The sequence below is a fragment of the Cantharellus anzutake genome (genome assembly GCF_015039405.1).
Source record: "Cantharellus anzutake strain C23 chromosome Unknown EI90scaffold_156, whole genome shotgun sequence".
NCBI classification, from domain to species: Eukaryota; Fungi; Basidiomycota; class Agaricomycetes; order Cantharellales; family Hydnaceae; genus Cantharellus; species Cantharellus anzutake.
In genome coordinates, this window is record NW_024067106.1 from 55282 (window position 1) to 75121 (window position 19840).

The window sequence follows — 19840 nt, forward strand, 5'->3', positions numbered from 1 at the left end:
CTAATTTACTTACTGGCAACGAGAACTAAAGGGGGATCAACCTAGTTGATTTTATCACTGAAGTGTAACCTATGTACAAGTTAAGTATATATAGTTACAGCGAGGGCAGGCCCATGAACAGTGGGACTGAGCAGAGTAGAGTTAACAGGGATAGATGTTAGCCGACTGAATATTACCGATGAGTTGGGTTGCAGGTTTAACAGAATGATGGGTTGTAACCCACAATTGGAAAGGAGGGATAGGCCCGAAGGTAGACTTGCAGGGCAAGCAAGTGAATTGCCCAGCAGAGGCAGGAATGCGCTAGCGGACATCAGGGCTGTCCGGAGAGCTTCGGGGCTCCATCCTTAGGGAGGTGTAGGTAATATATTGAATTGGAGAGGTGGTGACCATTGGGGGGGTCAGAGGTGATTGCAGAAACTGTGGGCTCCGAGGTTAGTGGCAGAGGAGCGGAGGTAATCCGGAGGAGTGGAGGTGGTCAAGGGTGATGGCCGTGGATGGATATGACATGAGGACACTCAACACCATGTCGAATGGCACGTGCCTATCTCAAGGTCCACCAAGCCAAATGGGATGAATGGCATATCAGCATGAAGCTAGAGTCAAGGAGAGTCCAATGGAGATGATGGGAAGGTGTTATATACATTGATTGGGAGGGGCAACGTTGTGAGGACAAGTCCATGCATGGAAAAAAGTCGGATTCTGCAGATTCTACCCAACAATGCACAATACATAACTGTGGATGCTTCCATTGCTCGTTTCCTTACTATCCAACACTCCATACACTCATTCCTTATTTCTTCCTTATTTTTCCCAACATTCCCGACAGTCCCAAGTCAATTTTCCCACACCCAACCACACCACCAATTTCACCCCCTCCCCAGACCTCCATAACCACACATTAAACCCAGCGGTTTTTCTACCCGTTGGTTATGATCTACCTTTCCCCTTTGCCCATGGAGCATTTCCCAGAGTGGAAATCCCATACTTGGATGGTTCAGCATGGTGTAGAGCCTCATGTGGTCTTGACAGCACCTGTCAGTGGCCATATCTCAGGCACTACTGCACCAATTGGGACAAATGAGGGTTCGTTGGAAAGCTAGAGACGAGGAGGTTGCTGGCGAGAGGATAGGCGGGCGGTGTTGCGGAGTTAACTTTTACAATTTCCATCTGGGACCCGTTGTCACAATTTCCCCATTCATTCATATTTCTTTTATTGTTTCTCTGTTCCTAATTGGACATTCTTTATTTATGGTTGCCTATCGGCCCATTCAAATTTCCCCATCCCAATCATTTCATTTCCAGTTCATATAAAATAGAAAATACCTTGTACAGTTGAAACTGTCATAACCCATAACCTGCCATTACCCATAGAAATTTCTGGGAACCGGTATGGTCCCTATTGGCTAACCCATAAACCTGCCGTCCCCCACAACCCATAGTGTGAAGGGAAATTTTTATATTGAAATTTGGCAAAATTTGATCCATAACCCATACTAGTATGGGTAACATCAACATGTAAATATTGAAAAGTTAAAAGTTAAAAGCCAAACTTGCTTCTGGGATATCTATTGCAGCAATTCTGCCATGGACTTACACCAAATGGATGGATTCTTCTTTTGCATGGAAGATGGAAGCCACTTTGGCTCAGTTTGGATGCTGTAATGGGTCTATCCATGTCAGGGCAATAGCCCCGAACCCCGAGTCACATGTAAATTAGATACATATAGTCACGTGGGCAAGCGGGAACCTCCGGGTAACTGCTTACATACCACCGTAAAATACACAAACTTGTATCACTTACGGCCTTGTGTGCTGAGCTACCCAAAGACCTCACAATCCAACTAGACTCGCAACAGGAAAGAGGGGGGATAAGGATCTCACTACAAGTCAGGTCTGAAGTGGGGTATATTGGTCCAGTCAAGTGTGGTGCTGATACTCTCTAGCTAACTGTACAGCGGGTCCCGGAAGAGTCCGATAAAACAAATAAGGAAAGAGCATCATATGACGATAAGGAAGTGGAAACATCGGGCTCTAGTCACCAGAAATGGAATCAGAAAAATAAGGAAAAATAGGAAAGTGTGTAAGGAGTGTGAGGGGATATAGGCTACATGTGATGGATGTGAGGTGCTTGCTGAGGGTAGTAGAATTGCGGGATTTGGCTCATTTATGGTACACCGGCAAATCTCTGTGACAACGCAAGACCAATCATTACTCCAGAACAGCACACTTGATTCAAACTTCAGAAAGGTTACATAGAGGAGCTTGATCAATGTATGTACATGATTCTTGAAGTGTCGCAGAGTGCAATACTGTGATAACCCATACTCAAGTCCGGGAATGCAACGGTATGGGTTATGATGGTTTCAACTGTACATAACAAGTTAGCAATGAATAGACCCATGAAGGAGTAAAAAGTAGTTACATCCAAGTGGCAAAGATGCCATCCATGACCCCGACCCCTTGCTAACATCTAACACCCCTCTACTCATAATCCTCAGCCTTGACGTCCAAGAGAGACGTAGGTGAGTGTTTAGTTGAGGCTCTAGTAGACATGGTAGTGCCCCAAGAACAAAACCCGGACCTCCCAACCACATATGCAATCACTACCACCCTCCCCCTTTTCTCTGTCTCAAGTCTAGGCAATAGACCCGTTACAGCGCCAAGTCAAAATTTGCATGCCCAACATTCATATTAGGAGAAAGGTCAACACATATCTTGTGCATGGACAAATGATCTACATGATTGTCCATCATTCCTTTCTTGATTACTCTTTTCCAGCCGCATCATAGAAGGCTTAAAAGCCTTAATTTTTCACCCTTGTCTCTCTCCCTCAGTTCGCTTGTTCAGAACTGAGGTGAGCTTTCTTGTCTTCGCTGACTTGGTCGATGACTAAAAACCTTGTAAATATCCTAGCGCTTACAATGTGCTAGGTAGATAAGCAATTCATTTTAGTTGGCTTGTTCAGAACTGAGTACTCACAACGTGCTAGATTCTCACAATTCATCGCCTCAAATACCATTGAAACCTGTTCATTCTGGTGATGTCAACCCACCCTCCTAATCCCAGGAGTATCATCCCAAATGGAACATCCTTAGGCTCTGTTCGGTAGAAAGAAAGAAACTGCTTGTGTCAGGGCATCCCATATGTACCTATACCGTTATTTTTTAAAATGCCATCATATATGATAATGGCCACATGCAAGACTAGCAATATCAAACAACATCGCATCAAGTATCAACAAAAACTTATCACTCTATTGGCACCATTCTCATTGCTCCGCGGAAATCCTGACTGCTCTGAAAGTCTTTTGATGGCCCAGTATATCTGTTTTAACTATGGCAGAGATATAGTCAGTGGTCTGATTAGTCACTCATCTCATACTCACCTTGCCATACTTATTCTTACAAGCACTCGGCTCGAACACAGTCCCACATTCCTCAGTTAAGTGTGCGGAAACTGAGTTCCAAACCTTGTCTTTGAACCCAATATTCAAGGTGCCACCTGCATGCTTAACTTCAAGAAGGGAGTGGACAAGCTCCGCTTCCTCATGCAATTTCCAAACAGCATGCTTGGTAGGTGGGTTTGTGGACTCCCCCTTGGCCTGGGGTGTACGACGTCGTTTGTTATCGAGGGATGGGTCTGTGTTGCCAAGATCAGCATCCATACTTGTAACAATAATTCACGCTTAATTTACATGTGAGGTTTATAAGAAAAAAGCTGTAGCAAGAAATGACAAAGAAACTGGCATGCTGAACACTCATCAGTTTCTTCTCGTTTCTTGATGAAAGTGGCAGAAGAAACAAGAAAGAATCAGTCACCTTTTGAATGAAGAAACAAAAAGAAACAGGTTTCTTTCTACTGAACAGAGCCTTAGTATATGGATGATTCGACATGGTGTTGAACCTCACGTGCTCTCAACAGCACCTGTCAATGAATATCTCATGAACTACTGGACCAATTGGGATGAATGAGGTATCATTGGAAAGCTGGAAACGAGGAGAATTATGATGGTGGGCGAGGAGAGCGCCATAGAGGAGTTACCTTGCAAGGTCACTTTCAAGTCCGGAATTCCTTAGCATTTTTCCCCCTCTCATTTGATTGCTTTGGTCATCCCTGCAAAGCCATGCTTTTTGTCAGAGTACACCCACTTCCGGCCACTTCCAGCCTACTTACCATCATGATCTGATTCCATGATCTATGATCACCCAGATTCCATGATCCATGATCCCTCATCAGCAAACCTGGTATGGACCTCTCAGAGCTCTCAGAGCTCTGTGAGCAAATTGAGTCTTTTGCTGTGCACCCTCTACACATAGAGTCAAGAAAATGAAATATATATATGATTTTGTTCTCATAAGGATGCTGAAGTGCAAAGATAATATGAATATCCATTTTTGGAAATGCATGTAAAATAGCCATCATCATCACTCGAAAAGCTCTATGAGCTCTATGAGCTCTATGAGCTCATAGAGCTCATAGAGCTTTGTGTTTTTTTTACTAATGAATGGTCTCCATGTCTCCATGGAATCTGCTGAGTTATCTTGGCACCAGTAGTGCAATGGTAATATGGATATATGTTTCTGTAAATGTGTGGAAAATAGCCATCCTCATCACTCCAAAGGCTCCAAAGGCTCTATGAGCTCTATGATCTCAGCAGACCTTTTGTGTTTACTGATGTATCCATGGAATATGCTGAGATACGGCACTTTGTTTATTGCTATTTGTAAAATTTGAGGAAAACTCCAAAATTCAAAACTTTGCACTTTATCTTTCATCTCATTTCTTGCTTAAAACTCATCCAATTTTGATGATTCTATCTGTGTGCATTGGAAAGCACTTAAGTGTGGCAATGTAACCATGCATGTATGTAGGGTATAAATCAGTTTTGAAAAGTGTCCCAAAAAGAGTAAATTTAAAATACAGCCCAATAAAGCAAACAGAAAGCTGATGCATCCTTCAGATATTATCCATACATCCATACCAGGCCTTTTGAATTGTCAAAATTGGGTGAGTTTTGGGTGAGAAAGGAGATGAAATATATAGTGTAAATTTTTGGATTTTGGAGTTTGCCTTGAAATTTTATGATAGAAAGGTGATTTCAATTTTTTTAAATTATTTCTAAATGTCCTGAAATTTCTCTCCCTAACATTCCCCAAGATTTCTGAATTTTCCCTAATTTTCCCTGATTTTTTAGAAATTTTCCTTTTCTCAATTTTTTTTGAAAGTCCCCCATTTCTCCCTGAATTTTCTGAATTTTCCTTAATTTTCCCTGACTTTTTTTCAAGTTTTTAGAAACCCCCCAGTTCCCCCTCATTTTCCTCCCATTTCCCCCTTCATCCCCCCCCAATTCCCTCTGCAATTCTCCCCCCATCCCCCCCTTCAATTTTCCCCTCATTCCCCCCCTAATTCCTCCTTAATTTTCTCCTCATTTCCCCCTCATTCTCCCCTCCAAATTTCACCCATTCCCCCCTCATTTCCCCCCTCAATTACCCCCCATTTCCTCCCTCATTTTCCCCCTCATTTTCCCCCTCATTTTCCCCCTCATTCCCCCCCTCAATTCCCTCCTCAATTCCCCCCCCCCAATTCCTCCTTAATTTTCTCCTCATTTCCCCCTCATTCCCCCCTCCAAATTTCACCCCATTCCCCCCCATCCCCCCCTTCAATTTTCCCCTCATCCCCCCCTCATCCCCCCTCCAAATTTCCCCATTTCCCCCCTCATTTCCCCCCATTTCCCCCCTCTCATTCCCCCTCCCAATTTCCCCCCCATTCCCCCCCTCAATTCTCCCCTCGCCTTCCCCCCCTTTCCCCCCTATTTTCCCCCTCATTCTCCCCCCCATTTCCCCCCATTTTCCCCTAAGTAATTTCGGATTAACCCTATTTATAACCCTAAATTCAGTGTATATATCAATTGGGTTGTGTGCCCTTGGTGTGCAGTGCCACATGAGGGGTTGCAAGTTAAGTAGACTATTGTCCAGTTGACCCTAGGGTAGGAACCTGACTGTGGCCAGTCACATGATGCTGTAGTCAAGCTTTTTATTTTTTTGAATTAAACATGGGCTCAGGGTGCTCATAGAGCTAATAGTCCTCTGTGGGCAAATATATCTCTATGAGCTCTCAGAGCTTTGACTACTTTTCGGAGCTCTCAGAGCTTTGAGCTACTTTCCCAAGCTCTCAGAGAGGGGGACCTGCAATTTTCAAAGTTCATAGCTCTGTGAGCTCTAAAAGCTCTGAGAGCTCTGAGAGCTCTATGAGCTCTCATACCTCCTGGTTGGGTTTGCTGATGCTGTACAGCCTTATGATCTGATCCCACTCAAGATCCATGTTCCGTGATCCATGATCCAACACAGCCAGACAAACCTGGATCTATGATTGTTGGTATGTACAGTGCCTCGTAGATTAGTTGTGTGTGTGGGCTACAGTATATTACACTCTGAGTAGCGAGCAGGAAGACCAGCTTTCTTCTCTCATTTCCCCTCGCTGCTCAGCTGGAGCCTGTGTCGCCTAGCACACCTTGCGGTTCTCCTATTGAGACCGACCCAGACCTTCCTAGTCTTACCTCCACTTCCACTGGATCCCTTGACCTTAGCTCCGAGCAGCTCGGTATCCTGACAGTCACCCACTACCGTGCACTGGTCCACCAGCCTGCTTTCCCCAACTCCTGCTACCGGTACGCTCCTGTGAGCGCCAAGTCACTGATAGCCACCAACTGGGTGACTCCCTTTGGGAGTCCCAGTATCCCACACTACCGGTACGCTCCATTGAGTGCCAAGTCACCGCTAGCCGACCACTCCCAGCACACCCGCTACTGGCATGCTCCCAGGAGCACCAAGTCCCTGTTAGCAGACAGCCAGGAGGCTCCCTCATGGAGCCCACATCATACTCACTACTGGTACGTGGGGGTTGGCAACAAGGTTGTGACCTTGTGACGTTTACATAAGCGAAACTTGGCTCGATCATGGCCGCGCTGTCCTCCCTCTCCCAAGACCTCATCCTTAGGTTGCAAAGTATGTTAAAACTCGGTGAACAAGAACAAAATGTTGATCGTTGGTTATCTACCTGAAAAAATGAATAGATCTTTGAGCTGTGTGTAATCAAGCATGATCACTCTCAATCTCCATCCACGCAGTTGCTGGAGCTGAGTACTTGCTGGCTATTCGTGTAAGTACTTCCTTCTGCCCTTCAATATTCATGCTGGTAAAGATGCCAACCTTCGGTATTTCCTTATCATCAGGATGAAGGTACCGATGAGCGTCAAGTTGCTGTTTGGCCGCTTTCTTGGTTTTGAGGGCTTTTATTCCCTCTAAATCATAGATGACGTCCTCTGACAGCCTCTTGAGGTTCTCCTGCCTTGTCCTTGCCTTTTTTTTTTGCAATTTCGGCCTTCTGCTGACTATCTGCCACTTTCTTTGCATTTGCTTCCCAGATTTCGCGCTTCCGCTCCCGCTCTTGACCCGACATATCTCGCTGCCTTGCAAGTCCTAGTAGGGCCTTTTGGTCCTCGTCCGATAGACTACCAACTATGAAGCCATCTACACCATTCCGCTTTGCCATCTGAATGGCATTTAACTTCATCTGTGTCATGCGTGTACTCAGCCGCTTCATGCACCGAAGCTGGCCAAGTGCGCCTTCGTTTGCATCATTTGTGCTAGGAATGAAGATCCTTTCGATCTCTTCTGGTGTGAGTGAATCGATTTCCCCTCCTTTGGCAAATTCCATTGAGAACCGAGTGTACGTTTCGGAGGCGCCTTCGAGGAATGCAATAAGAGCATCAGTTATGTGTGGGAGGCCGGGTGTAAGTTTGTGCACTGCTTCAATTGCCCGGGTATTACTGATTCTGGTGCCTTTTAGTGCCGCATCAGCAAATGAGCTGCCTGGAGTGAGCCAAAGGGAGGGATTGTCTTGGATTTTAGATAGGTGAGTTAGAACGGCATTGTGTAATGGCCCAAGTGAAACACCGTTGACCCGGTCAATGCCATAGGCACGGAGTTCCTGTACCAAAGGTTGGGAGACGAATTCGCTATACAAAGCGTGGACACAGAGCTCAGTAAGTGTTGGGATGTCCTCAAGCCCATCTGAAACATTCCTCTCAATGTTTGTCAATCCAGGTTTCTCCTTGGAATAAGAAACATTGATCATGAATTTCCGATATGAGTCGAGGTCGGCAATAATATGTGCAGCTCCAGTCCCAAAGGTACCATATCGCACTGCAGATATGTTTGGGAATTGTTGGATCTGACCGCACTCTTCTTCCATGAACCAGTTATAGGCATCCTGTTGACCTTTTTTGTCGTTCTTATTTCGGAATATTGCCCCTGCTAGTTGGAGGAATTTGACTGCGCCTCCCGCACTGTCACTTTCTGCTTGCTCGCTTATGGCCAGAGGAACACCATCCGGACTGTTCTGGACAATGTTTTTGTTTGACTTGTTGTAAAACTTTATCGGGGCCACTTGTCCTTCCTTAACCCACATTGCATGCATGCACTCATGGCCCCCCTTGACAGTATTCAGGTCCTTGTGCATCCCACACCCAATCCAGATCAGCTGCAACATAGCGCACTTCTCTTCTTCCGACAAGAAGTGATACCGCACTTTCCCCAAATGCTCCAATGTGTCAAGCCGTGTCCTATCCAAGACCTCAGCCTGCACTGCCTCTGATAGTGAGCTCCACACTCCATATCCCCCAACCTGCATTATGCTATGCTCCTGCTCATTTTGGGCGATTGCCGCAGCAATACAATTTGCTTGAGCACCCATCCAATCCCAGTATTCTCGGCCGAGCTCTCTATACCAGGCCGAGAGTTTGAGATTACGAAGAAGTTCAGCAAACCGCTTCTGATCACTTGCGTGATCACTGACCATCCCATTTATTGCACGTAGAATATCATCAGGTTTGACCTCTTCCGCCAACCTCAGACTTGGAAGACTTGTATGGGAAGAACAGAATCTCCCTAGTTTCTTTTGGAAGTTTGACAACTGTTGTGTACTTGTGTGCGAAGGTAGCGACTCAATTCCAAGGAAAAAGGTTTTGTGATTTGCTGGTTCCGGGGATGGGGTGGAATTGTGTGGCAGATCAGCAGTGTCCATTGTGAAATGAGACCCATGGTAATCAATATGCTTGTGTTGTGTAGAATCACCGCTATAGGCAATACCTATGCAGAAATATTATTAATATACCAAAAATATTGAGTGATTGTTTGAATTACCCTTTGCGTTCCGCGCAACCTCCACAATCTGAGCTTCAGCTGCTATCCCAGCTTCTATCATGATCCGACTGCATGTCCGTGCACTCGGAACATTGTTCAGAGTGATTCCAAAGAACCCAGCACATTCTTTGATGACCTTCCCAATTGTTACATCGGGTATATTAAGGCAACAGAGACGGTGGACCAGAGATCGGGCCTTAAATGAGAAGAAGCTTCCATACTTAAGGGACAGCTTCCTATGACATTTGGTTTGGTTAAGGCTGTTCTTTAGTCTCGATTGGAGCCTTCCATTCTGCTGCTGGAGAGGATATGATTTCCTCCGCCAGCGCATTGAAGATCTCCTCAACTTGGTGAGTTTTGATTCCAAACTCATCGATGTTTCCCTCTCTAAATCGAGGCGCAGGTCCAATTTCTTCATATTCTTTGTCATTTCCACTTTAATCGATTTAATTTCAGCTTGAAGTGCTTGGACTTTCACTTTTGCCCGTTGAGCAACCTTTGTTAGGTTTCTTTTGTCTTTCCGCAAGTGATTAATTGTCAGATTGGGAAGGGGAACAGACTCTATCTGTGTAGGCACTGGGGAAGTGACATTTGAATAGGATGGTGGTAGTGGTTTGGCAGTGGGGATGAATTCAAGAATTTTGTGCCTTTGAATTGGGGCTATAGTCCGCACATTTTTTCTCACTTTGCAAGCGTGCCTTTCTTCCAGTGGTTCCCCTGACTGTTTCCCAGATAGTTTAGCCCCATGAGCCCAAGACTGCATGTTAACATGCGGTGACGGCAATGGTGGCTGGACAGCGGAAATCCCAGTCATAGGTCCAAAGGTTCGGCGACTTCGAGTCAACAGCCCTGGAAACTCATTCTCATTTATTACATGAGATCTCCCCTCTGGTTGTCGTTTACCCAAACTAGTCCTCTGAGCTTTATTAATCTGCCGAGTTTTGGGAGAAGAAACCTTGTTTTTGGAATACTTCCAAGCAGTTTGATCTCTTGGCATTTGGGGTGCTAGGAAGGAGATATGAGAGGGTTGAGTTTCAAGTCCGATGTAAGCCTAGCAAGAGAACTAGATGTCAAAGTCAAGTTGGGTAAGCACGGGTTGGTGAACCTGACACGTGATCCTATTTGCGCCTAGTGTGCATTTTGGGAAAGGTGAGTCCCAAATGTACCTTCAACCCCTTCCATTCTGCTCGAATTTTGGCATGCTGGTAGATGTGTTATGTGCCTAACATTTGGTCACTCAGATTTTTAAAATTTGGCTTAGTTCAAAAGATATTCCCTGTGCATGAGCATGTATTTTGTTGCATACCCCCATAGCTCTGTGATTACCACATGTGACAGTTCCAAACTTCCAGGGAGTATCATGGTGACATTTGGATATTTTTTCGTGCAGTCTTTACATGAATATAGACATTCATTGCACAGAGTTAGGGCCCATATCATCCCAGCTTCAGAGCAGTGAAATGTACCTTTCCGCTACTTCAATTTGCTTCAAACTTGGCCCAATTGCTCTATGGGTGTGAATGCGGGTTTTGGTCACTCAGATTTTCGAGAATCCCACTGATGCGTGAAAAAAGGTTGTGAATTTCCAACATACTGTAGTTATGTATAAACTTGCTTCAAAGTAAATCCCCATACCACATATGCATTTTAATATTATTATCGGGCAATAATTATACAACACTTAGTAGAAGTTGTGTGGTTAAATGGAAGTGGCTTTTGGGTGGGGCGCAGTGGCCATATTTTAAAATCACGTGCTATTTTTATTTTTTCGGACCTCTCCCCTCATTTGCCGACCCCCATGGTATGCTCCCAGGAGCGCCAAGTTACCATTGGCCAACCCACAGGTTGTACTTCCAGACACTCATCCCATTCCGCTCTCCCTCCGATGGCTATGCAGCCACCTCCATTAGTGAGCTGAACGGTTCAGGTTGGGTTCCCCAGAACCCATTCCTGTAACACTATTTCGATGTCATGGCCACTCCCTGCACCCAGACACTATAGAAATGGGCCAATTAGGCCCCATTTTTATAACATGGGGGATGGCAGGTTCATGGGTTAGGGTCTGGTTTTTGATAGGAACTGTAGTGGTTCCCAGAAATCCCTATGGGTTATCGCAGGTTATGGGTTATCTCAGGTATGGCCTATCACGGTTTCAACTGTATCTGCCTATCTAATCACAATTCCTGGGTCCTGCAAATTTTTCGCCCAGGACTGAATTCCAAGGTCCTCCACTATTGCCAATTCTCCATAACCTCACTGACCAATACTGTACTAGCATGACCAACAACCAGTTCCCACGGCCTCCAGGAGTTGCCAGAGGCTTTCAGTTGTATTAATTTTCAATTCAATCCAAGACCCTCACGTTACGTGTTACCGGTTGTTGGTTGTGCTAGTACCGTATTCCCACTTAATTTCATTGTACATAACTTCCTGCTAATCTAAGCAGCACGATACGTCGATTAGTGATGTATCGGCTCTCAGTGCAAGTCCTGTCCTTATATACATCTAATGTTAGTTCTACACCACTGAAGTGAAATGCAAGCAGTAGTCAAAGCATGAAAACAAAGACCCAAAGCAACATTATGTTCACCGTCGATTGCCCCAAAAGCTCCTCCTTCCCAAAGCTCTCAAAGTGTGAATGTACGGTCTGGTGACCACCAGTGGCGTCAGGCTGTAACTTCCAATGCTGATTCCTCTGATGTACCATTTCTTCACTGTGCATATCATTCAATGCACTTCCGCACCATCCTTCATTCTATGCTATGCAGGTCGTTGCGATGTGAAGCATGCACTCTAGTGACATGTCTGACATGAATTTGACCAGTCAATGTCTGACCACATGACCGCTTGTGACCATGGTCCAACACTGCAAGTTATCAGGCAGGGCCTCAACGATGGATGTCAGTCGAGGGGGAGTTCTGCTACCACAGTGAACACCCAGCACGGGCCTAAACCTTCACATGGTGCCCCTGTTTAAAACTAATTAAGCCTCTAACATCTGAAGGGAGGATGACATGGCCACCATGGTAATGCCAATCAACCACAACCCCATAAGCCCAGAGCCGCACTGGCTGGAGAGATGCAAGAGCGCAGGTGCATGTCCTGCCATCAAGCCAACCCTTCCTTTTCCTTCTTACCACTACCTTTTTGGGATGACGAGCATGATAGTGGCAACGCCAATGGTGACCTCTGTAAGCCCAGACGGGACTGGCCAGAGGACTGTGGGTTCAAGTCCCACCATCACCCCAACCCTTCCTTATTCTTCTCTTCTCCACTACCTTTTGGGATGGTGAGGTGCAATAGTGGTAGCGCCAATGGTAGCCTCCATAAGTCCAGTCTACTCTCATCTGGTCCGACCCTGGCCCTATTGCGGCCTCATCCTATGGTTTTCTATACCCCAAACCAATTCATCTATATGAATAGTTATTCTGGCCTCAGCAATCTTCATCCACTATTTTCTTCTTACTGTACGCAACTTTCTTTTCCCTTCCCTTAAATGCCCCAAGGCACCTGGGCACCTGCCTGTGCATCTTCATGCTTGCATCCTATTCATTTCCTTCATGTTGCAATGTTGTAATTGGTGGATTCAAAAAATATCATCATTTTCATATTCGTCAAACACGTGATTTTTTGCGGGATGTACTGGGGGAATGTTTTAGGTTTGCTCACAGATATGTACTTTAATTCCAGTTTAATATTCCCACTACTCTGTAGCAGGTCTTGCGTGCACAAACTGAATACCTGAGCACCGTTATTGGTTATTCCCTTTTTTACCTCAGCTTTCTGACATTCCAGATTACCTCAACTTGCTTACCGAGCTAACCCAAGTTGTCCCTCACCGCTGCAGATCCTAACTCACCACTTGGCCCTACACCCAAACCTCCACCCTCCCACTCTTTCCTGCCCAAATCCTCCAACCCTCCCGCTGCACTTCCTTCCTGCCCAAACTCTTGCTCCACACTATGGTGTCCTCTCCACACCGAGCCTTTTTAAGTGGCCCCTGGCCATTTAAACTCCTTACCACTGAAGCTGATTGCGATTTTCACCTAACCAAAGAAGCGATCGCTCACAGCCTATATGATTTTTCATTGTCAATCAACGATCAATGGAATTTGCTCCTACACCATGCCCTGACTGGCGATTGTTACTCAAGGTGCATGTGTTGCGCACCGCTCCCAATATCCCTCTTGTGATTTGTTTTTCCATCTTCTTTTTGACTACCTTCCTGTCCTCTCAGGTTCCTGCCTACTCTCAGGTTTCGCGCGCGCTTTTACACACCCCATATTTTCAGTGCTATGCTGTAAGAGGGACATCACACATCCAAATTCGGGGGGGTTAGGTATCTCTCACTAAGGCTAAGTGTAAGAAAAGAGAGTCATCAGAAAACAAGGGAAAGGTCCTACTCCGCACGGTGTTGAATGCCATGTGACTTCAGAACTTTCCCACACTATCTCGAAGCGGTCTACCAGCCCTACGTCGCCTAGCTGCGAGGCGGGACCGCGGATCTCGAACTCCTGGATGATATTATCCATGGAGTCGTTACCTTGCTGCAGAGTGGCGAGCTTCTGCAGGGCGGTGGCTTCCCGGTTGGGGTCTTGGAACATGGCATCAAGTTCTGCCATACGTCCCATCCTGCTCTATCCAACCCCCTCCTCTGGCACTCATCCAACCACCAAACCATCAACCTTCATCAGACCACTTATCCTTTCCATTCATCCGACTCTGGCGCCAAACTACACCCAAACTCGGAATGGCGCTGTCACCCACTGGAAAACCACCTAGGTGAGTTTGGTGATGATTCATAGTGCAATAATTTGGGAGACATCGATGGGTGTTGTTCTTCTTTGGCTATACTGTAACTCTGACTGCAACGTGGCACATTATGAACTAGAGTGCTTGCGCTTCGCGCTTTGCCAGACTCTGCACCTAACTCCACAGAATATTTCTGACCATCTCGCTTACCTATGATTGAAATAGTATTCGACATAGCGTTGGATCGTCATCATACATCTCTCACACGATCACAAATTCCTCCTGCTGCGAGGCCTGAAACCATCGCGACGAGACAACCTTCCGAAGCCACAGCTCCCTTGCAACACCGCAATGCCGACCGTCCCACTCTTGAAGCTTCAACAAGAAACGCAAGGGCGACAAGCTGAGCAAGGAGAGGATGGAGGAATTAATGTCGAAGAGGGCAGAGTTTCTATCATACTTGGAAGAAAGCCGAGTTCTTGCTGCGCAGCATGGACCTTTCCAACAACCTTCGGGCCAATCGCTAGGTGCTTGCTGTTTTGTAGGTATGGTGACAGGTGAAGCGTTGAACCACCTACGAATCACCGAGACTTGATCTTGGACTCGTTTGATAGAGGAGGATTGGGCTTATCTGCACGCCGAGTTTGGAGGAGAGTGATGCATTATTGCAGGAGTTATCAATGAAGTAAACAATGACTCCGGGTGCCTATCACATCGCCCCCCATGTCCACATGTGATTAGATCTGTGGCCACAGGAGCACTTGTATCGAATAATTTGGCAGGACCTGCCTCGGGTCACCCAACTGTGACTTATGTAATAGTGGGCTGAAGAGTACTGGCAACAGCCCCAACCACTGTGGGGACAAATTTCAGAGATACATAAGCAACCCCTGACTTGGATACGCCACCACTCTGGGTCATGTACTGAGTTCCTGTTTGCATGGCAGGAATTCCTGGATTTGTTTGTTCTGTCACAAAATTCATAGTATTACATGCATACATGTAAGGAAAAAAGGAGCTGTAAAAAGAACGTAGTGGGGGAGGGGAGGTAGGAAGAGAAAGAAAGCATCACACATGTTGGGTTCCTGCTCTTTGCAATGACCACATAACGCTTGAGCCATTTGGAGGCCTCACTGGGGTGTCCACCTTGATCTACAGAGAAGGGTAGAGACTGATGAGCTACAAGCATGAGCTGCCAGAGGAAACGTAGGCACCAAACAAGACTGGCCTCATCCCCACAGCGCTTGCCCCAGAAAACCACAAACCAAAGAAAGATCCTGACCCTATCTGGCTCACTCGCCAACCTGTTGGAAGTGTGGCAAGATTGGTCACCAACAGAAGAAGGTGGCTGAGCAAAGTGCAAGTGTGAATTGTGGGGAGCGTACCCAAACCACGAATTCATATCAGGATCTACCCTTGTTGCTGACAAACACACCGACTCCCTCAAACCCTGGATCATAGATTCTGGGTGCAGCAGTCACTTTAATTTGGCTCCAACCGATCTGAATTTATCCTAACACAACCACAGAATCCATCCCATAACGAGCTTGAGTGGATCAGGCTCTACTATTCACAATGCGACCTCTTCCAAGATATAGAATGTGAAGTCTGTTGTTCGAGGTACTCGCATTGAAGGGATTGCTGGTACCATCACCCCAACATACACTGTGGGAAGTCCCCCCCATCAGACACAGGGAAAAGTAATTCCAGCATAAAATCATGCCCAGGATTTCCTCAGAAAATCCAACTCTCTTTTTTTTTGGTGGAACCACCGGTAGCTTTCACTGGGTAGGTTTACTACCTGGGGGGTTGAGTGTGGGGGGTTGTCCCCCGAGGAGGGTGGTTGTGTCTATTGTTTGTAGTTTTGTTAGTGTTAAGTACCGCCTTAGACTCCACCACAGGGAAATGCGTTTACACAATTCCGGAATGAGTGTGGGGCTCGGTCTAGCAAGCCCTTCTTTGTCCTTGAGGTTCCATAGTGGGGTCGCCATTATGAGTGAGGTATTCATGTTTGTAGGCCAGGGTATTCTTTTCTGGGTGCAGAGGGATTTAATGGTGTCCCATACAGTCTGGCTTTGGTTGTGCGGGCAGTCAAATAGTACGTGGTCTATGTTTTCTGTTTTCTCACATTTTTGGCAGATCCCCCTGTGTTCATAGTTTGATATCTCTTTTGTTTTTTAGGGTGGCCATCCAGATTCTGTCATCAGTGGGATCCCCATTGTTTAGGTTGTGGAGTGGTTTTCTGATCTCATTCAGGTTAGTTTTAACTGAGTTCATTTGGATGGTCTTTTTAAGCGCGTTTCCGCTTTTTATTAGTTTAAGGGCCATGGCTTGGGTCAATGTTCTTAGTCTGGCCCCTTTTGGGCAGTGTGGGAAGGAGTGGCGACTTGGCGGCACCTTTTGTGGCGAGTTTGTCCGCTTTGGTGTTGCCTAGGATACCTGAGTGGCCCTTTATCCATTCGAAGGTGGTGATTGCTTGTCTGCTTAGTAGGTTAACCACTTCTTTAAATAAGTTGGCGTTCTTTTTTCTTATGTAGTCACGGTCTTCGTTGGATGGGAGGTTGGGGCCCAGAGTTTTGATACACCAGTCCAAGTCCAATTTGATGTGGAGACGGGCATTGCTGGGGGTATTTCTGGTGGCGTGGTAAATGGCGAGCAGTTCCGCTACGTTGTTTGACTGGGTGAGGTTGGGGTCAGCTGCTTCGTCTATGTTGCATTGATCGTTTGGACCAAACCAGACTCCGAACCCGGCTTTGGCTGTGGTTTTGCCGTTGTTTGTGCATGAGCCGTCTGTGAATACTATTGCATCTTGGGGGATGTACTGTAGGGGAGTTGGGGGGCCGGTGTGTTTTGTTTTTTTTGTAGTCGTTTTCGTTGTTGAGAATTCTATAGTTCGCTAGGGAGGAGTCGTGTTCAGCATTGGGATGGTCAAATATTTTTTTTTGAGGGGTTTCCGATGGCGTGCTTTTTGATGCTTGCCCGGTCTTCATCGTCTGGAGGGGTGTTTGGGGGTTCTAGATCGTATGGGTTGAATTTCGTGGTTAGGTTCCCCAGGATTTCCTCTGTGGTGTTATAGCAGGTGTTGGGATTTTTGCATCCCTTGGATCTGTAGGTTGTGTAGTGATGGCACCGGCAGCTTTTGGTTTTTGGGCAGTGAGTTGCCTTTTCTGCGATGCTGGCTTGAATGACTAGGTCTCCGGTTTTAAAACAGTTGTGGTTTTTTCTTAGGCATTTCGCCTGCAGGCTTCTTTCTTGGTGTGCGCCGTTCATTTTTTTCCCTAGGTGGTGCCAAGCAGGTAGGTCCATTTTTATTTTGTTGGGAAGGTGTGGTGCGTCTAATTTCAGGTTATATTTTGATCCAGTGTTGAGTATTCGATTCAAAATCCAACTTTCTCTTGACCATCTCTGTACCATATTCTTGCACCGCAATCTCTTCATCTTCACGCTGATGTGTACTGCTAGAAATCTGAACACTCTTCTTCCTATCCCCACTGATCCCCGCATACCATCTGTGTCGCTCAAATGTAATATACGTGCTTGCTGAACATAAAATCCTTGGTGAATACACGACTAATGTTGGGATTGGTCACAACATTAAGATGATATATTACAGATACAATCACAGCTTTGTCAGGACAAGATTTTATGACATGATTTTGGACAAATACATGACAAAAAAAGGATTTATTGCATAGATGTGGTGAAGGGAGGGACTGCGGTGCGAGGTGTAAACATGATGCTCGTTAACCTAGAAATAAGACAGTCAGCAACATGATCAATGATTGTTCTTTCCTCCCCTCTGACCTGAACTCCTCAAGCTCGTGCATCTAGTTTTTGCCTGGCCTGAGCTCCTTAGGCTTGCATGCCTCCGTGTTGTGGGCTATTGCTGTAAAGCGTACCTGGAGAATAATTTATAGGTGCTAAAGACAGGGCAGAACACCAAGTACCTTTCTCTTATCTTGTACCGCATATTTGTCATGGCACCTTTGCTGCTGTACTCAACCTCATTCTCAACAAGGGCCACAGTTGTTTTTGGAAGCGGACACGCTATTCGAAAATGAGCATGTCGGAAAAGCACTGCAGGTGTTACATGCGTTATGGCAGCTTGTGGGGCATTGGCAGCCGGTAGTGTTTCAATGAGCGAATAGAGAGAACCGTGATGGATGCTGCAAAGACCAGGAAGGGCCACAGGCGCCATGGCACATGACCATAACATCCCAAGCGCCCCCTTTTATTGGGCTCTGACACATAATCGACAAGCTACACTCCCCCTCCCACCTTCCAACTTTGTAGGCGCTCTTCCCCTGGTCACCAGAAAAATAATCAAAATGTAAAAAAGAGAGAGAGAAAACAAGTTGGTGCTTCTGCCTTAGGCAGCATGCCCTAGATAGACTTCCGCCTGGGACCTTGTTCACCTTGAGGGATTATGCTCTGATCCCCATGTGCCAAAGTGTCATGATCCCAGGGAGCATCGGAAGTGCAGAAAGAAGGAAAGATGAAATGAGCGGAAATGGAAAGCTGCAGAACGTAAGATGTATGCTCTCCCCAATGGATAAGCGCTGAGATCAATGGATCTACATACAGTCTTTTCTTGTAATTTTGGACTGGTCAGCTAACTTGCCAACAAACCAATATACACACCTAGAAGCCAACCTCGAAGTTGGCCCTCAATGCCGTCACGAAGAGGAGGGAACTATGGGATGGTGCAGGGTTACCAATTATGCTGGCTGGGTTGCAAGAGCCGACTAATGGTCCCCAGGTGTGTACAGCCATTCTTGGGCAGGCTAGAGAGCCTGGGATTGCTAGACAGCAGAAGAGCGGGCCCACCCTTCCACCGTCCCAATCCATATTCCTGCACCCAAGAGAAAAAAGAGTGTGCACAGCCTTATATGGGTTTTATACCCAACCGGCGCTATCCGGAATTACGTGAGTGGCGACCAGAATCATGTCAAAAGGTCCCGCTATAAGCCATGACATAGTCCTTTTATCTTGTCATATCGTAGGGTAAAACCACCTGTATATATATGAGGATCTTATACATTGTGGCTACTGTACATGCAAGAGGAATAAGCAGCGAAATGACATAACAATAACAAATGAGCGATCAAAGGGGCCAGTGGTATGGAGGCTGTGGCTTGGGTGGTGAGTATTCAGGATATGAGACCATACTTGGAATTTGGAGGAAAGAAGGGCCAGATCGTAGGGGTCCATTTGGCCTCAGCGGTAGCAATAGTGATGAATGCAACTTGCGCGCTTATTCTCACAAGCAAAACTATACAATCGTTTCCATCTGAGCTCAATTCTACACTGCATATAGACTATCTACATGCTGAGTACAAGAGGAAAGTGTCTAGCTAAAGAAGCAAGCATGCGGAAAGAGGAAAAATATGTCATATTCCCCTTCATAAATCCCAACAGATGGGTGTAGGGGCGTGTGATCGTTACTCTCCTGGTGGATCATAGGGTACAGGAGGAGCAGCTTGCATTTGGTGGTCCATGCAGGTTGTGCAAGGTGCCTTCGTCATTTGAAATTTCTCAGCATTTTACCTGAGTCGGACGCATCGTCAGTCCTCAATACCATGACATACGAACCCTTTTCCCCAAATTTTCACGCTGGAGACACCAGATGGTGCCTACGTTGCTAGACGGTAACGTCGTACTCGACGTTAAAGTCCCCCAAGCGCAGGGGCACGATGCCACGACCATACCCGATCTCACAGCACCAGAGCACACCGAGCTCAAGCTAAGGCCAAGAGGCCTTAGTATCGAGTTGCCGTCCGATGTCCATCCCGAGCCTGTGGGCGGTGCCTACCGTGGCAACACCAACCCGAGCCGTTGTATATGACATGAGAGTGTAGGCACAAAAGGCATAACCTCCATGGCCT

The 19840-nt window shown here is 46.3% G+C and overlaps 3 protein-coding genes across 3 annotated transcripts; 1 reads left to right on the forward strand and 2 right to left on the reverse strand.

The window, feature by feature from the left end:
• Positions 1-876: 876 nt before the first annotated feature.
• EI90DRAFT_3090961 (uncharacterized protein) lies at positions 877-1103 on the forward strand (the record flags this gene model as incomplete). Its single annotated transcript, XM_039062352.1, has 1 exon — positions 877-1103. A coding segment is annotated over one exon (177 nt), but the record flags the coding sequence as incomplete, so codon positions are not given.
• Positions 1104-3268: 2165 nt separating this feature from the next.
• EI90DRAFT_3022449 (uncharacterized protein) lies at positions 3269-3664 on the reverse strand (the record flags this gene model as incomplete). The annotated part of the gene is made up of 2 exons (XM_039057770.1): positions 3269-3304; positions 3386-3664. The coding sequence occupies 2 exons, from the start codon at positions 3662-3664 to the stop codon at positions 3269-3271; spliced, it is 315 nt and encodes a 104-aa protein (XP_038908501.1).
• Positions 3665-7305: 3641 nt separating this feature from the next.
• Positions 7306-9534, reverse strand: EI90DRAFT_2948812 (uncharacterized protein; the record flags this gene model as incomplete). The annotated part of the gene is made up of 2 exons (XM_039055373.1): positions 7306-9149; positions 9204-9534. The coding sequence occupies 2 exons, from the start codon at positions 9532-9534 to the stop codon at positions 7306-7308; spliced, it is 2175 nt and encodes a 724-aa protein (XP_038908502.1).
• Positions 9535-19840: the final 10306 nt, after the last annotated feature.